Source organism: Phyllobates terribilis, unplaced genomic scaffold (assembly GCF_046119375.1).
Source record: "Phyllobates terribilis strain yellow unplaced genomic scaffold, ASM4611937v1 Scaffold_130__1_contigs__length_5004896, whole genome shotgun sequence".
Taxonomy (NCBI): Eukaryota; Metazoa; Chordata; class Amphibia; order Anura; family Dendrobatidae; genus Phyllobates; species Phyllobates terribilis.
Genome location: NW_027362890.1, coordinates 3329645 through 3342538, shown reverse-complemented (window position 1 = coordinate 3342538; position 12894 = coordinate 3329645). Strand labels below are relative to the sequence as shown.

General features: G+C 45.4%; 1 protein-coding gene across 1 annotated transcript; it reads left to right on the top strand.

Annotated features, from left to right (window-relative positions):
* Positions 1 to 1269: 1269 nt before the first annotated feature.
* On the top strand, positions 1270 to 12438 carry LOC141203894 (oocyte zinc finger protein XlCOF8.4-like). Its single transcript, XM_073663867.1, has 5 exons — positions 1270 to 1338; positions 1414 to 1504; positions 11766 to 11905; positions 12035 to 12214; positions 12298 to 12438. The coding sequence occupies exons 1-5, from the start codon at positions 1270 to 1272 to the stop codon at positions 12436 to 12438; spliced, it is 621 nt and encodes a 206-aa protein (XP_073519968.1).
* The last annotated feature ends 456 nt before the right edge of the window (positions 12439 to 12894 follow it).

The window sequence follows — 12894 nt, the reverse complement described above, 5'->3', positions numbered from 1 at the left end:
AATTAACAGAGACTTGTGATAAATGTACATCTAGCCAAGGAAGATTAGTTCCCGGGAATTCAACAGAGCTCTGCAGCCGGACAAAATATGGAATAGCTAAAGTTCCATAAGTTCGATAATAATGGGGCCCATATTTTTAGTGACAGGGTCAGTTAAGGAACAATATGCTTATTTTTCCGTTGATGTAAGCCCCTCCTGGGAGCTGTGACGCAATAGTAACAACCTGGCATACCACAGCTATATCGTGTGTGGTCTCTAACAGAAGGTAAATTCACAACGGAAAAAATTGTATAATTTTCGGGCCTCTACGATCAACCAGCGATAAGTTATCACAAAAGCCAGATATTTTAATAAAAATGTGAAGGCAGCACATGGGGTTTGTGGGCAGGTTTCACCCTTCGACATAAAAGAATCCACTGAGGGATGGATCAGTATTCATTGCCAGGGGGTATAGAGAGAGACTATAAGCAACGGATCACGTTCCATAACGTTCACATCAAAGTGGGGTGCCCCCACCCCCCCAGCTATATTGAATCGTCTCTGATCTTATAGTAAGTTTCTTCTTTAATCCGTATTATTTTGTGTAACTGCATATGTATTGTATTGTCTCCTTTTGTAAAATCTCTGTATATTTTTCCTAAACACTGCCTCTCTTTTGGATTAAATATAAAATTTATTAGTTCTGTTTCTTTTTTCCCATTCCCCACGACAGCACCCATGGAGAGAGGGAACCGCTCCGAGGGCAGGAAACCACTACAGGTTTGAAAGGCGGAGCCCTCTACTATGCCTCAGTGGTTTCCTGTCCTCGAAGAGACCCTACAGCTCCTCAGGCGCTGCCGAGGGAGTGAAAATTCACCTCGGCGCTACTGCTCCCTTGTCAGTCCGGGTTTCCTGGCTCCTGTGGGGCATGCGGCGCTGTTCCGGATGCCGGCCGGCGAGTCGCATGCAAGCATCTCCGGGGCGGCGTGACGTCAGTTCCGGGGGAACGGTCTATTGTGGCAGAGTGCTTCCCCGGAATCCCCGCCTGCGTCTTGCGTCACATCCGGTGGCGCGATGCTTTGCTGGGAGCCGGCCAGCGGTGGTCCCGGGGTCACGGCTTGGTTTGGTTGGTGCGTCCCCGGGACGAGAGCGGGGGCGTCATCTGGGGGCACGGCCCGAGGGGCATAGTGCTTCACCAGAGAACACCATGGGGCGTATCACGGGGGGGGGGGGGGAGCAAGAAGAGGACATAAGCTCCCCCCCACCTCCATTCAGTGCTGCATCCCAAGAATGGAGGACACAGCTCAACCTGTAGAACCCATGGAAGCTGCCCCTCCGACCTGTGTAGTCCTGCGTCAGGTGAGGTAAGTCAGGGGTGAAACCCTGGGGAAAAAACTTTGTTAAAAGTACACTTTTTCTATACATTTCCTTTAGGGAAGACCTAGGAAGACTCAAGCCAAATTGAAACATAAGGAATGTGCATTATGCAAATATAAACTAGAGTCAGCTTACACCAAACGACTTTGTAAGGATTGTATAGAAAGAACTTTGTCAGCGGCGTTTCCCTCACTAATGGATATCATGCAGGGCATGATTAGAAGTGAAATTAAAAAATCGTTCAAAGGGTTCCAGTCCACAAAACCATCTCCCAGCTGATCCAAAGGGAATGGAAAAAAGCAGACAGGAAGGCTTATATTCCCGAGCTGATGAAGAGAAAATACGCTTTCGGAGCAGAGGACTCAGAGACCTGGGACAAAGCACCCAAGATAGATGTGGCGGTCTGCAAAGTCTTCAGGAACTCATCCCTCCCATTTGATGATGCTGGACTAAAAGACCCTCTTGATTGGAAAGTAGAGAGTTTTCTAAAAAGAGCTTGGGAGACAGGGGCCGCAGAATTTAAATCGAACATAGTGGCAACATGCACTGCAAGATCTTTAAGCTCAATTACAAGACCAGATCCGGAATAAATGCCCCAAAGACGAGATACTAGCCTGTATACCCAATTTAGCCAAAGCGGCAGACTTCCTTGCGGACTACTCAGGAGACGCCGTCCGTCTAACAGCCCGAACCTGTGCCCTGTCAAATTCAGCCAGAAGAGCCCTCTGGTTAAAAAACTGGAAGGGCGACTTCGACTCAAAGTCCAGGCTTTTTGGTATTCCCTTCGAAGGGAATTACCTTATTGGGTCCTCTCTTGCCAAAATTCTGGACAAAACAGGAGACTCTAAAAAAGTTTCCCCAGTTAAGTGCACCAAAATTCAAGAGGCCTTTCCGCACGTTCTGAAATGTGGGGGCGAAGCCAAAAGACTCGAAATGGAATGAACCAGAAAGAAACAGGGGAAAAACCTCACAGGTGGATCGTTTTTTGTCCGGGTTCCCAAAAAGAGCGAGAAGACAATGACGCCAGGTCCCCGGTAGGTGGAAGATTAAAACTCTTCTTCCCCGCCTGGGAAAGAATTTCCCTAAGTCCCTGGGTCCTGCACACAATACTAGAGGGGTTGAAATTAGAATTTCTTTCTTCCCCTCCAGACGCTTATATTGTCACCAAAATCCAACCTTCGGGTTTGGTACAGGATATCCTGGAACAGGAGGTTATGTCTCTAATCCAAAAAGGAGTTCTATCCTGTGGGAAAAGGGTTTTACAGCCCCGTATTCCTAAGATAAAAAACAGATCAGTCTTACAGGACCATCATAAACTTAAGGAACCTCAAAAAGTTTCTGGTTCTCAAACGGTTCAAGATGGAAAACACCGAGTCAGTGATAAAACTCCTATTCCCAAAGTGCTTCATGGCCACTATAGATCTGAAAGATGCCTATTATCATGTTTCCATCTTTCAAGTTCATCAAAGATTCCTAAGAGTGGCGGTCTACATTAAAGGCCATCTGACACCTCTACAGTTCCAAGTGCTCCCCTTTTGGACTTTCCATGGCCCCAAGGGTCTTTACAAAAATAGTGGGGGAAATGTCAGCACACATAAGGGAAACTGACGTTTTATTCATCCCGTATCTGGACGACTTTCTTGTGGTAGGAAGATCAGAGTCCGAATGCAACCTGGCAGTCACAAAGGTTTTAAGTATCTTAGCCTCTTTAGGGTGGCTGATAAACTCAAAAAAAATTAAAGGCTCGAGCCAAAACAAAAACAAACCTTCTTAGGCACCTGGTTGGATTCAAGAAAACAAATGTCCTTCCTTCCAGAAGAAAGAAGGGAAAGACTAGAAAGACTAGCTTTAGAACTAATAAACAAACCAGAGACTACACTAAGAAGGGCCATGTCCAACTTGGGGTCCCTCCTGCATGCATCTCGACAGTAATTTGGGCAAGGTGTCATTTCAGACCTCTCCAATGGGATATCCTGAGAGTAGAACAGAAAGCAGGAGGGAACCTGAACACGCCAAAAATGATATCCAAGGACACTCAACTATCAATGATGTGGTGGACAAACGAGTCAAATCTATCGCAAAGAGTCCCATGGGAAATAAAAAATCCCTTTATACTCACTACGGACGCAAGTTCCTGGGGTGTGGGGTGTCCTTGTAGAGGGAAGCATCCTGCAAGGGAGATGGCCTCGAGACTTGATAGATGCATATTCCAACAGGAAAGAGTTAGCAGCCATAGGATTAGCCTAACGACAAATCTTGCCAGTTGTAAAAGATCGTCATCTAAGAATCCTCTTAGACAACAAAACTGCAGTGACCTATATAAACAAACAGGGGGGAACAAAATAAGAAGGTCTTATGGCAGAAACTCAAAAAATTATGTTGTTAGCGGAAGGAATTCTAAGTTCCATCTCGGCAGGCTATTTAAAGGGGTCAGAAAATATAAAAGCAGACTTCCTGAGTCGTCACAGGGTAGATCAGGACGAATGGTCCGTGAACTCAGGAATCTTCCAGAAAACAGTAGGTCTCTGGGGGGGTTCCAAAAATAGATTTTTTTGCGCACAAGCTGAACAAAAAAGTCCGCAAATTCTTCTTAGATCCAAAAGATCTCCCCTGGGGGGTAGACTCCCTTGTCCTCAAATGGCCAGTAGGCCTGCTCTATGCCTTTCCCCCTGTACATCTAATTCCAGCAGTTCTCAGGGATGTACGTATGGAGAGGGCCGAGATAATTCTAGTGGCACCCTTTTGGCCCAGGAGAACATGGTTTTCCTGGGTTCGTCGCCTATCGGTGGCAACTCCATGGGTACTCCCAGAGATTCCAGACCTCCTTTCCCAGGGTCCCATTCACCACCCAGACGTAAAGAAGCTTGGTGCTTGAGCGGCAACTTCTGAAAGCTAAAGGGTGCTCGGGGAGAGTGATTTCCACACTTGTTAAAGCAAGGAAGAAAATGTCAACTATATATTATAGAATATGGAGTAAATTTCTAATTTTTTCAGGAATAAATCCTTTAAAAAAACAAGGGGTACCATACGTGGGGATTTTAGAATTCCTGCAAAAAGGTTGGGAGATGGGGCTAAAAAGAGCACCCTTAAGGTTCACTCTGCAGCTTTAGGGGCCCTTTTTGGAGGAGACCTCTCGTCCCACCCCTTGATAGTAAAATTCTTTAGAGCACTTAGCCGCTCGGAATCTGTTCCAAAACCGAGAGCAGCCCCCTGGGACTTAGACCTAGTACTCAAAGCTCTTTCCAAGACTCCCTTTGAGCCCATATCAGATTGTTCTCTTAAAAATTTGACACTTGTAATAGCCACCAGGAGTGCCGTTTTATCAGCTAGGCGGGTAGGAGAGATTCAGGCCCTATCAGTAAATCAGCCCTTCACTCAAATCCTATCAGATAGGGTTATTCTTTCCCCGGACCCTGCCTTCCTTCCAAAGGTAGTGTCCTCTTTTCATAGATCACAGGATATAGTTTTACCGTCATTCTGCGAGAACCCTAAAAATGAGGGGGAAAGGGAGTTCCACACCCTAGATGTCAGGGAGTCCATCACCTAATGTGATTGTATGCTGAAGGGGAGTGTGGTAATAGGATTTAATTATTATTATTATTATTATCATTATTATTTATTATAGCACCATTTATTCCATGGCACTTTACATGTGAAAGGGGTATACAGAGCAAAAACAATTACAATAATTTTGAACAATAAAAGTCAGTGACTGGTGCAAGAGGAAAGAGGACCCTGAGCGAGGGCTCACAACCTATAAGGGATGGGTGAGGATACAGTAGGTGAGGGTAGAACTGGTCGTGCAGCAGTATGGTGGAGTGGTGGTTACTGCAGGTTGTACGCTTGTTGGTCTTCAGGTTCCTTTTGAAGGTTTCCACGGTAGGTGAGAGTCTGATATGTTGAGGTAGAGAGTTCCAGAGTAGGGAGGATGCACGGGAGAAATCTTGTATGCGATTGTGGGAAGAAGAGATAAGAGGGAAGTAGAGAAGGAGATCTTGTGAGAATCGGAGGTTGTGTGCAGGTAAGTACCAGGAGACTAGGTCACAGATGTATGGAGGAGACAAGTTGTGGATGGCTTTTTATGCCATGGTTAGGGTTTTGAACCAGAGTCTCTGGGTAATGGAGAGCCAGTGAAGGGATTGACAGAAAGGAGAGGCCGGGGGGAATAGCGGGGGGACAGGTGGGTTAGTCGGGCAGCAGAGTTTAGGATAGATTGGATGTGTGCGAGAGTGTTAGAGGGGAGGCCACAGAGCAGAAGGTTGCAGTAGTCGAGGCGGTAGATGATGAAGGTGTGCACTAGTGTTTTTGCAGATTTATGGCTGAGGAATGTGCGGATCCAGGAGATTGTTTTGAGTTGGAGTTGGCAGGAAGTGGAAAGGGCTTGGATATGTGGTTTGAAGGAGAGGTCAGAGTCCAGGGTTACCCCAAGGCAGCGAGCTTGCGGGACTGGGGAGAGTGAGCAGCCATTGACTATGATGGATTCGTCAGATGAGGGGGTTGAGTGAGATGGTGGAAAGATGATGAATTCAGTTTTATCCATGTTAAGTTTTAAAAATCTGTCAGAGAAGAAGGATGAAATAGCGGACAGACATTGTGGGATTCTGATGAGTAAGCAGGTGATATCAGATCCAGAGAGATAGATCTGTGTGTCATCAGCATAGAGATGATACTGAAACCCATGGGACTCTATGAGCTGTCCCAGGCCGAAGGTGTAGATGGAGAAGAGCAGAGGTCCTAGAACTGAACCTCGGGGGACACGGACAGATAGGGGGTCAGATGAGGAGGTGGTGTGTAAGTGGAAGACACAATGTCCGGTCTGTTAGGTATGAAGAGCTCCAAGATAGGGCCAAGTCTGTGATGCCAAGACATAAGAGAGTCTGTGGTAAAAGGGAATGGTCCACTGTGTCAAAGGCCGATGACCGGTCCAGGAGGAGGAGGACAGAGTAGTGTCGCTTGGATTTGGCAGTTAGTAGGTCGTTGGTGACTTTAGTCAGAGGAGTTTCAGTAGAATGGTGCGGTCGGAAGCCAAATTGTAAGCGGTCAAAGAGGGAGCAGGAGGAGAGGTGGGAGGACAGTTCAGAATGGACGTGTTGTTCCAGTAGTTTTGAGGCATCGGGGAGAAGTGGTATGGGTCAATAGCTAGTCAGAGGATAGGTCAAGGGAGGGCTTTTTGAGGATGGGTGTGATGGAGACATGTTTGAAACATGAGGGGAAGATACCAGTTGTGACAGGTTGAAAAGGTGGGCTAGATTTGGGATGAAGACTGTGGTGAGGTTTGGGATGAGGTGGGACGTATTGGGTCAAGTTCGCAGGTGGCGAGGAGTAAAAAGGAAACTTGATCATCCGTAATGGTGAAGAAGCTGGTTTTGGAGGAGAAGGGTTGAGTAGATAGGAGGAGGGGCTGTGGGGTCTTTAGGCAAAAGCTTTGTCTGATGGTGTCAATCTTCTGCTTGAAGAATGAGGCAAAGTCTTCGGCTGATATGAGAGGAGAGGGAGGAGAGAATTAAAAGTGTTGAATAGCTGCTTAGGGTTGTGAGACAGGGAGAGGATATGAGAGATGAGAAGTAGGTTTGTTTTGCTGCAGTAAGTGTGGAATTGAAAGAATTGAGGGACTATTTTAATGCAATGAAATGCTCATTGGAGTGGGACCTTTTCCATCTCTGCTCGGCAACCCTTGAGGCCCTTCGTAGTTCTTTAGTCAGGTTGGTGTGCCAGGGTTGCCTATTGAGTATGCGAGCTGTGGTATGTGTGGGGGGTCTGTCACGGGTGTGTCAGAGGTGACAGTCGCCCTGCAGTGGTTTGCAGGAGATCTCCACGTTTGGCAATGCAGACAGCTGCCTAGATAGGAGGCTGTGTTTAGGACCCAGCGACTACCTCCCTTTAGTCTGGGTGTATTTTTACCTGGTGTGCCTAGGTGGGCGTCGCCGGTTATACTCATTTCTACTTGGAACTTGGCTGAAGTAGCATCACGTCCTTTCTGGAGTCTTTAGGCCGTTTGCCCTTTTGGAGTTTCTTCTAAGCTAAGTTGTTATTCCCTTGTGTTGTCTTCCCTTTTTTGTCTTTAGAGTGCTAGCGGAGGTTGACTAGTGCGCATCTCCTTCCACCCCCAGCTATAGCCTTACACCATGGATAGTAGGGTGAGGCACGTGATCGGCGACAGCAGTGGAGGCTGTATAGGGTGGTAGGGGGAGACAGGGTGATGCTAGTCCAGATTAGGAGGTCAGCTCTTCCCCCTTTCCCTAGTGTCTGGGTTCCCTTTCCCTTTCCCCTCTGTGTTGCACTCACACCTGGCGTGACTCTCTGTGTTGCACTCACATTTAGAGTGACAGGGTCGACTGAGTTCAGAGCTGCAGCTGTTGTAGTAGTAATATATAAAGTGGCAGCAGCATCTGCATCGTGTAATGAACTTATGCCTGTAAGAGGGAGGAGGGATTCTGAGAGTGAATGTAGGTCAAGGTGTTTGAGATTTCTGCGAAGGTCTGCAAGTTTGTGGAGTAAGGATTGTTCACCTGGAGAGGAGAGGGAAGAGAATGTAAGTAGGTTGTGGTCAGACAGGGGGAGAGGTGAGTTAGAGAAGTTAGGGAACAGAGGTGGGTGAAGATGAGGCCTAGTGTGTGTCCATCTTTGTGAGTGGGGGCAGAAGGCCATTGAGCAAGGCCGAAGGAGGAAGTGAGGGATAGAAGCTTAGAGGCAGATGAGTTGGAAGTGTCAACGGGGATGTTGAAGTCACCCATGATGATAGTGGGGATGTCAGCGGAAAGGAAATGAAGCAGCCAGGTGGTGAAGTGGTCAAAGAAAGTGGTGGCCGGTTGGAGGGGGAGTAGATGCACACAGAATGCACCTGAAAGGAGGGGAGAGTAACGGAGGGTGGCAGTGGGATTTGGGTAATGGAGCGGTAATCTGACAGGAGAAAACCTACTCTTCCACCATGCTTGGTGTTGGAGCGGGGTGTGTAAGAAAGATGGAATCCACCGTACGAAAGTGCAGCTGGAGAGGCCGTGTCAGAGGGGTTGAGCCACGTTTCAGTGATGCCGAGTAAGGAAAGTTTGTTAGTAATGAAAAGATCATGGATGTAGGAACACTTGTTGCAGATGGAGCGAGCTTTGATGTTTATAATTATCTGTACTATACAAATATTTCCTGTGTGATCTCTGGGTGATACGCACATCCTTTTTTCATGTGCATGTCACGATCTCTGTCGCCATTTCCAATTACCTGTATTGTGTAGATTTTATACATGCCTTAACAAAGACTTTATCTTTTATATGATACTCTGTCATTTGGGAATTTTTTGATCATTTTTTTTTTCAGTCCGTGGTTCTGATGTTTTCTAGCGATTTTGTCCCCTTACTCTGTAGTCCACAAGTGCACCTAATCAGATGATTTTTACTGTACAATAATTATTATGAAGCACCTATACTGGTTGAGTAGCTTAATTATTTCTCCCTTTTTCGGCAATTGCCCAATTAGCAGCTTAGAGAGGCCTGTCTGTTTTTTTTCACTCGGTGCCGCATGCAACTGTACCTCTGACAGAGAGGGTCTTGAAGAGTAGGATGCTGGTGTAAAAATGTATCAATGTGGAGGGGATAACCCTTCTCCATTAGTGGGTGCATCAATTCCCACACAATTATCCCACTTGTTAATTTGGACGTCCTTTCCTTCTTAGACCCTAAATCTGTGGGTGTACCCTGTGGTACTCTCGCACATCTTTTATAGTTTAACTCCGTACCTAGCCCTCTTACTGGGCAAGTACACCGCGTGCAGAATTATTAGGCAAATGCTTATTTTGATCACTTCGATACTTTTTATACATGTTGTCCTACTCCAAGCTGCATAGTCTTGAGAGCCAACTACCAATTAAGTAAATCTGGTGATGTGCATCTCTGTAATGAGGAGGGGTGTTGTCTAATGACATCAACACCCTATATAAGGTGTGATTAATTATTAGGCAACTTCCTTTCCTTTGGCAAAATGGGTCAGAAGAGAGATTTCACGGGCTCTGAAAAGTCCAAAATTGTGAGCTGTCTTGCAGAGGGATGCAGCAGTCTTGAAATTTCCAAACTTTTGAAGCGTTATCAGCGAACAATCAAGCGTTTCATGGCAAATAGACAACAGGGTCGCAAGAAGCGTGTTGGCCAAAACAGGCGCAAAATAATTGCCCATGAATTGAGGAAAATCAAGCGTGAAGCTGACAAGATGCCATCCACCACCAGCTTCGCCATATTTCAGAGCTGCAACGTTACTGGAGTATCAAAAAGCACAAAGTGTGCGATACTCAGGGACATGGCCAAGGTAAGGAAGGCTGAAAAACAACCACCTTTGAACAAGAAACATAAGATAAAACATCAAGAATGGGCCAAGAAATATCTTAAGACTGATTTTTCAAAGGTTTTATGGACTGATGAAATGAGAGTGACTCTTGATGGGCCAGATGTATGGGCCAGAGGCTGGATCTCTAAAGGGCAGAGAGCTTTACTCCGACTCAGACGCCACCAAGGTGGAGGTGGGGTACTGGTATCATCAAAGATGAACTTGTGGGACCTTTTCGGGTTGAGGATGGAGTGAAGCTCAACTCCCAGACCTACTGACAGTTTCTGGAAGACAACTTCTTCAAGCAGTGGTACAGGAAGAAGTCGGTATCGTTCAAGAAAAAGATGATTTTCATGCAGGACAATGCTCCATCACATGCATTCAACTACTCCACAGCGTGGCTGGCCAGTAAAGGTCTAAAAGAAGAAAAAATAATGACATGGCCCCCTTGTTCACCTGATCTGAATCCCATAGAGAACCTGTGGTCCATCATAAAATTTGAGATCTACAAGGAGGGAAAACAGTACACCTCTCGGAACAGTGTCTGGGAGGCTGTGGTGGCTGCTGCACACAATGTTGATCGAAAACAGATCAAGCAACTGACAGAATCTATGGATGGAAGGCTGTTGAGTGTCATCATAAAGAAAGGTGGCTATATTGATCACTAATTGTTTTGGTTTTTGTTTTTGCATGTCAGAAATGTTTATTTCTAAATTTTGTGCACTGATATTGGTTTACCTGGTGAAAATAAACAAGTGAGATGGGATTATATTTGGTTTTTATTAAGTTGCCTAATAATTCTGCACAGTAATAGTTACCTGCACAAACAGATATCCTCCTAAAATAGCCAAATCTAAAAAAATCCCACTCCAACTTCCAAAACTATTAAGCTTGGATATTTATGAGTCTTTTGGGTTGATTGAGAACATAGTTGTTGATCAATAATAAAAATAATCCTCTAAAATACAACTTGCCTAATAATTCTGCACACAGTGTATTGTCGGAAATTTAACCGCCCTTTGAAATGAACCAGAGATTCATCTATAGAGATGTCCCTTTGGGGGTTGTACGCCTCAGCAAATTTTCTGCTGAAGTGGTCAACTACTGGCCGAATTGTGTATAGACGATCAAAGTTTGGATCGTCTCAGGAGGACACAGCGCATTATCACTATAAGGCCATGGCCCCACTATCCGTATTCGGTCAGTATTTTTTCTCAGGAGTGGGAGCCAAAACCAGGAGTGGGAGATAAATGCAGAATTGGTGACTTGTTCCTATTATACCTTTTCTTGGATTGTTCCTCACCTGGTTTTGGCTCCAACTCCTGAGAAATAATACTGACCGAATACTGACCAAATACTGATAGTGGGGCTGGGGCCTAATGCAAACATTTTTTTCATAGCCAAACAGAATACCGGTGTGCTGTAGAGAATATCAGTACTCCAGTATTGCCGAATCTCTGGTTTTCTAACTATGCCCATATGCAGAACCATGCTTCAAAATGTCCTAATCTCTGCTGCATTTACAGGGGTCCACCTGGCATATGCTGACGTGGGATTTTTGGTAAAAAATTGATGGGCATACAAATTTGTCTGGGCCACCATAAGATTTACTATTTCCTCTCTGAAAAAGAATTTGAAAAAGTCAATTTCAGTGAGGCGTGTAACAGCAAATTTGATTCCTCAGCTTCCGGTGAAATCCAGAATAACAGGCTGATAATTTTCAGGGGTGCAGGCCATATGGGATCAATTGCGGTAGGGATTGCCTAGGTCCTAAGGCGCCTTGTTGGGGGTCCTTCCTCACTGGATGAGGAGGAATAGAGGAATGTGGAATCCATTACCGATTCCAGTGTTGGTAAATGATTCGAGAATTAGCGTTATGGACGATGAGTCTATGAGAAACGTATTCAGCTGCCGACTCCGAGGAAGAAACTGCTTGTTGTCTGTGGCCTAAAATATATAGGTTTTATTAGTTTGATGTATAGAAGAAAACTAAATACTTTAAAATAATAAATCTCATGTTTCCCTTATTATCTGCAGTAATTGTATTATTATACAGGATTTTTATGCTGTTTCATCAGCTCATCATCTTCTCTCTACAGTATCGGATCCTCTCAGTGAAAATCTTCTATATGAGAGAATTTTCCTGATTTACCTATCAAAGATGGATATGAGCGGAGACAAGATGGCGGAGAGGATAATGCACCTCACCCTAGAGATCCTCTTCCGGCTTACTGGAGAGGTGAGAGATTCTGATGACGTCACATTACATCATTCTTAACTATGGGAATAACAGATGGACAGAACTGGAGAGGTGAGGACTCTGGAAATGTCTGTAGTGAGATTTATTAATGTGTCTCTCCATAACCAGGATTACACAGTAGTGAAGAAGACCTCTAGGGAGCGCTGTCAGGACCCTGTGTCTGAGAGCTGGGAAAGACCCCTGAGCCCAATCACTGAGCTTTCACCTCACCCCCTGATACATGAGGACATCAATGACCAGAAGATCCTAGAACTCACCTACAAGATGATTGAGCTTCTGACTGGAGAGGTGACATTGCTGGGAATGCTGGGACATTATACAGTAACGCTATGCAGGGATCGAGGAGATGACGGTATAATTGTATGTGTCAGGTTCCTATAAGGTGTCAGGATGTCGCTGTCTATTTCTCCATGGAGGAGTGGGAGTATTTAGAAGGACACAAATATCTGTACATGGACTTCATGATGGAGGTTCCCCAGCCCCTCACATCACCAGGTAATAGACAGGACTAAATACACACGGCCTATAATTATCTGTATGTAAAGAATGAATTCAGTCCCTGTATGTGTTTCCTCCAGATCTATCCAGTAAGAGGACAACACCAGAGAGATGTCCCCGTCCTCTTCTTCCACAGGACTGTAAACAAGAAGATCCCAATGTTCCTCAGGATCATCAGGTAGATGGAGAGAAGGTGTCATGAGATCTCCGCTATGATGTGTAGACGGCTGTGAAGGTCTTGTGCTCAGTCTTGTTTTATCCACCAGTATTATTTGTTTTATACTTGTGTAATGAGAACAGTGGAGATGGCAGGATTAGAGCTGATCATAGATGGGACTTCTCCATCTGTCTGTGACTTTTACAATATTTGTTTCAGGGTGAAGATCTGACCCATACTAATACTACAGAGACATATGTGAGGGGTGATGAGCGGTGTAAGGAGGAGATTCCGACATATGACTACCCAGGTG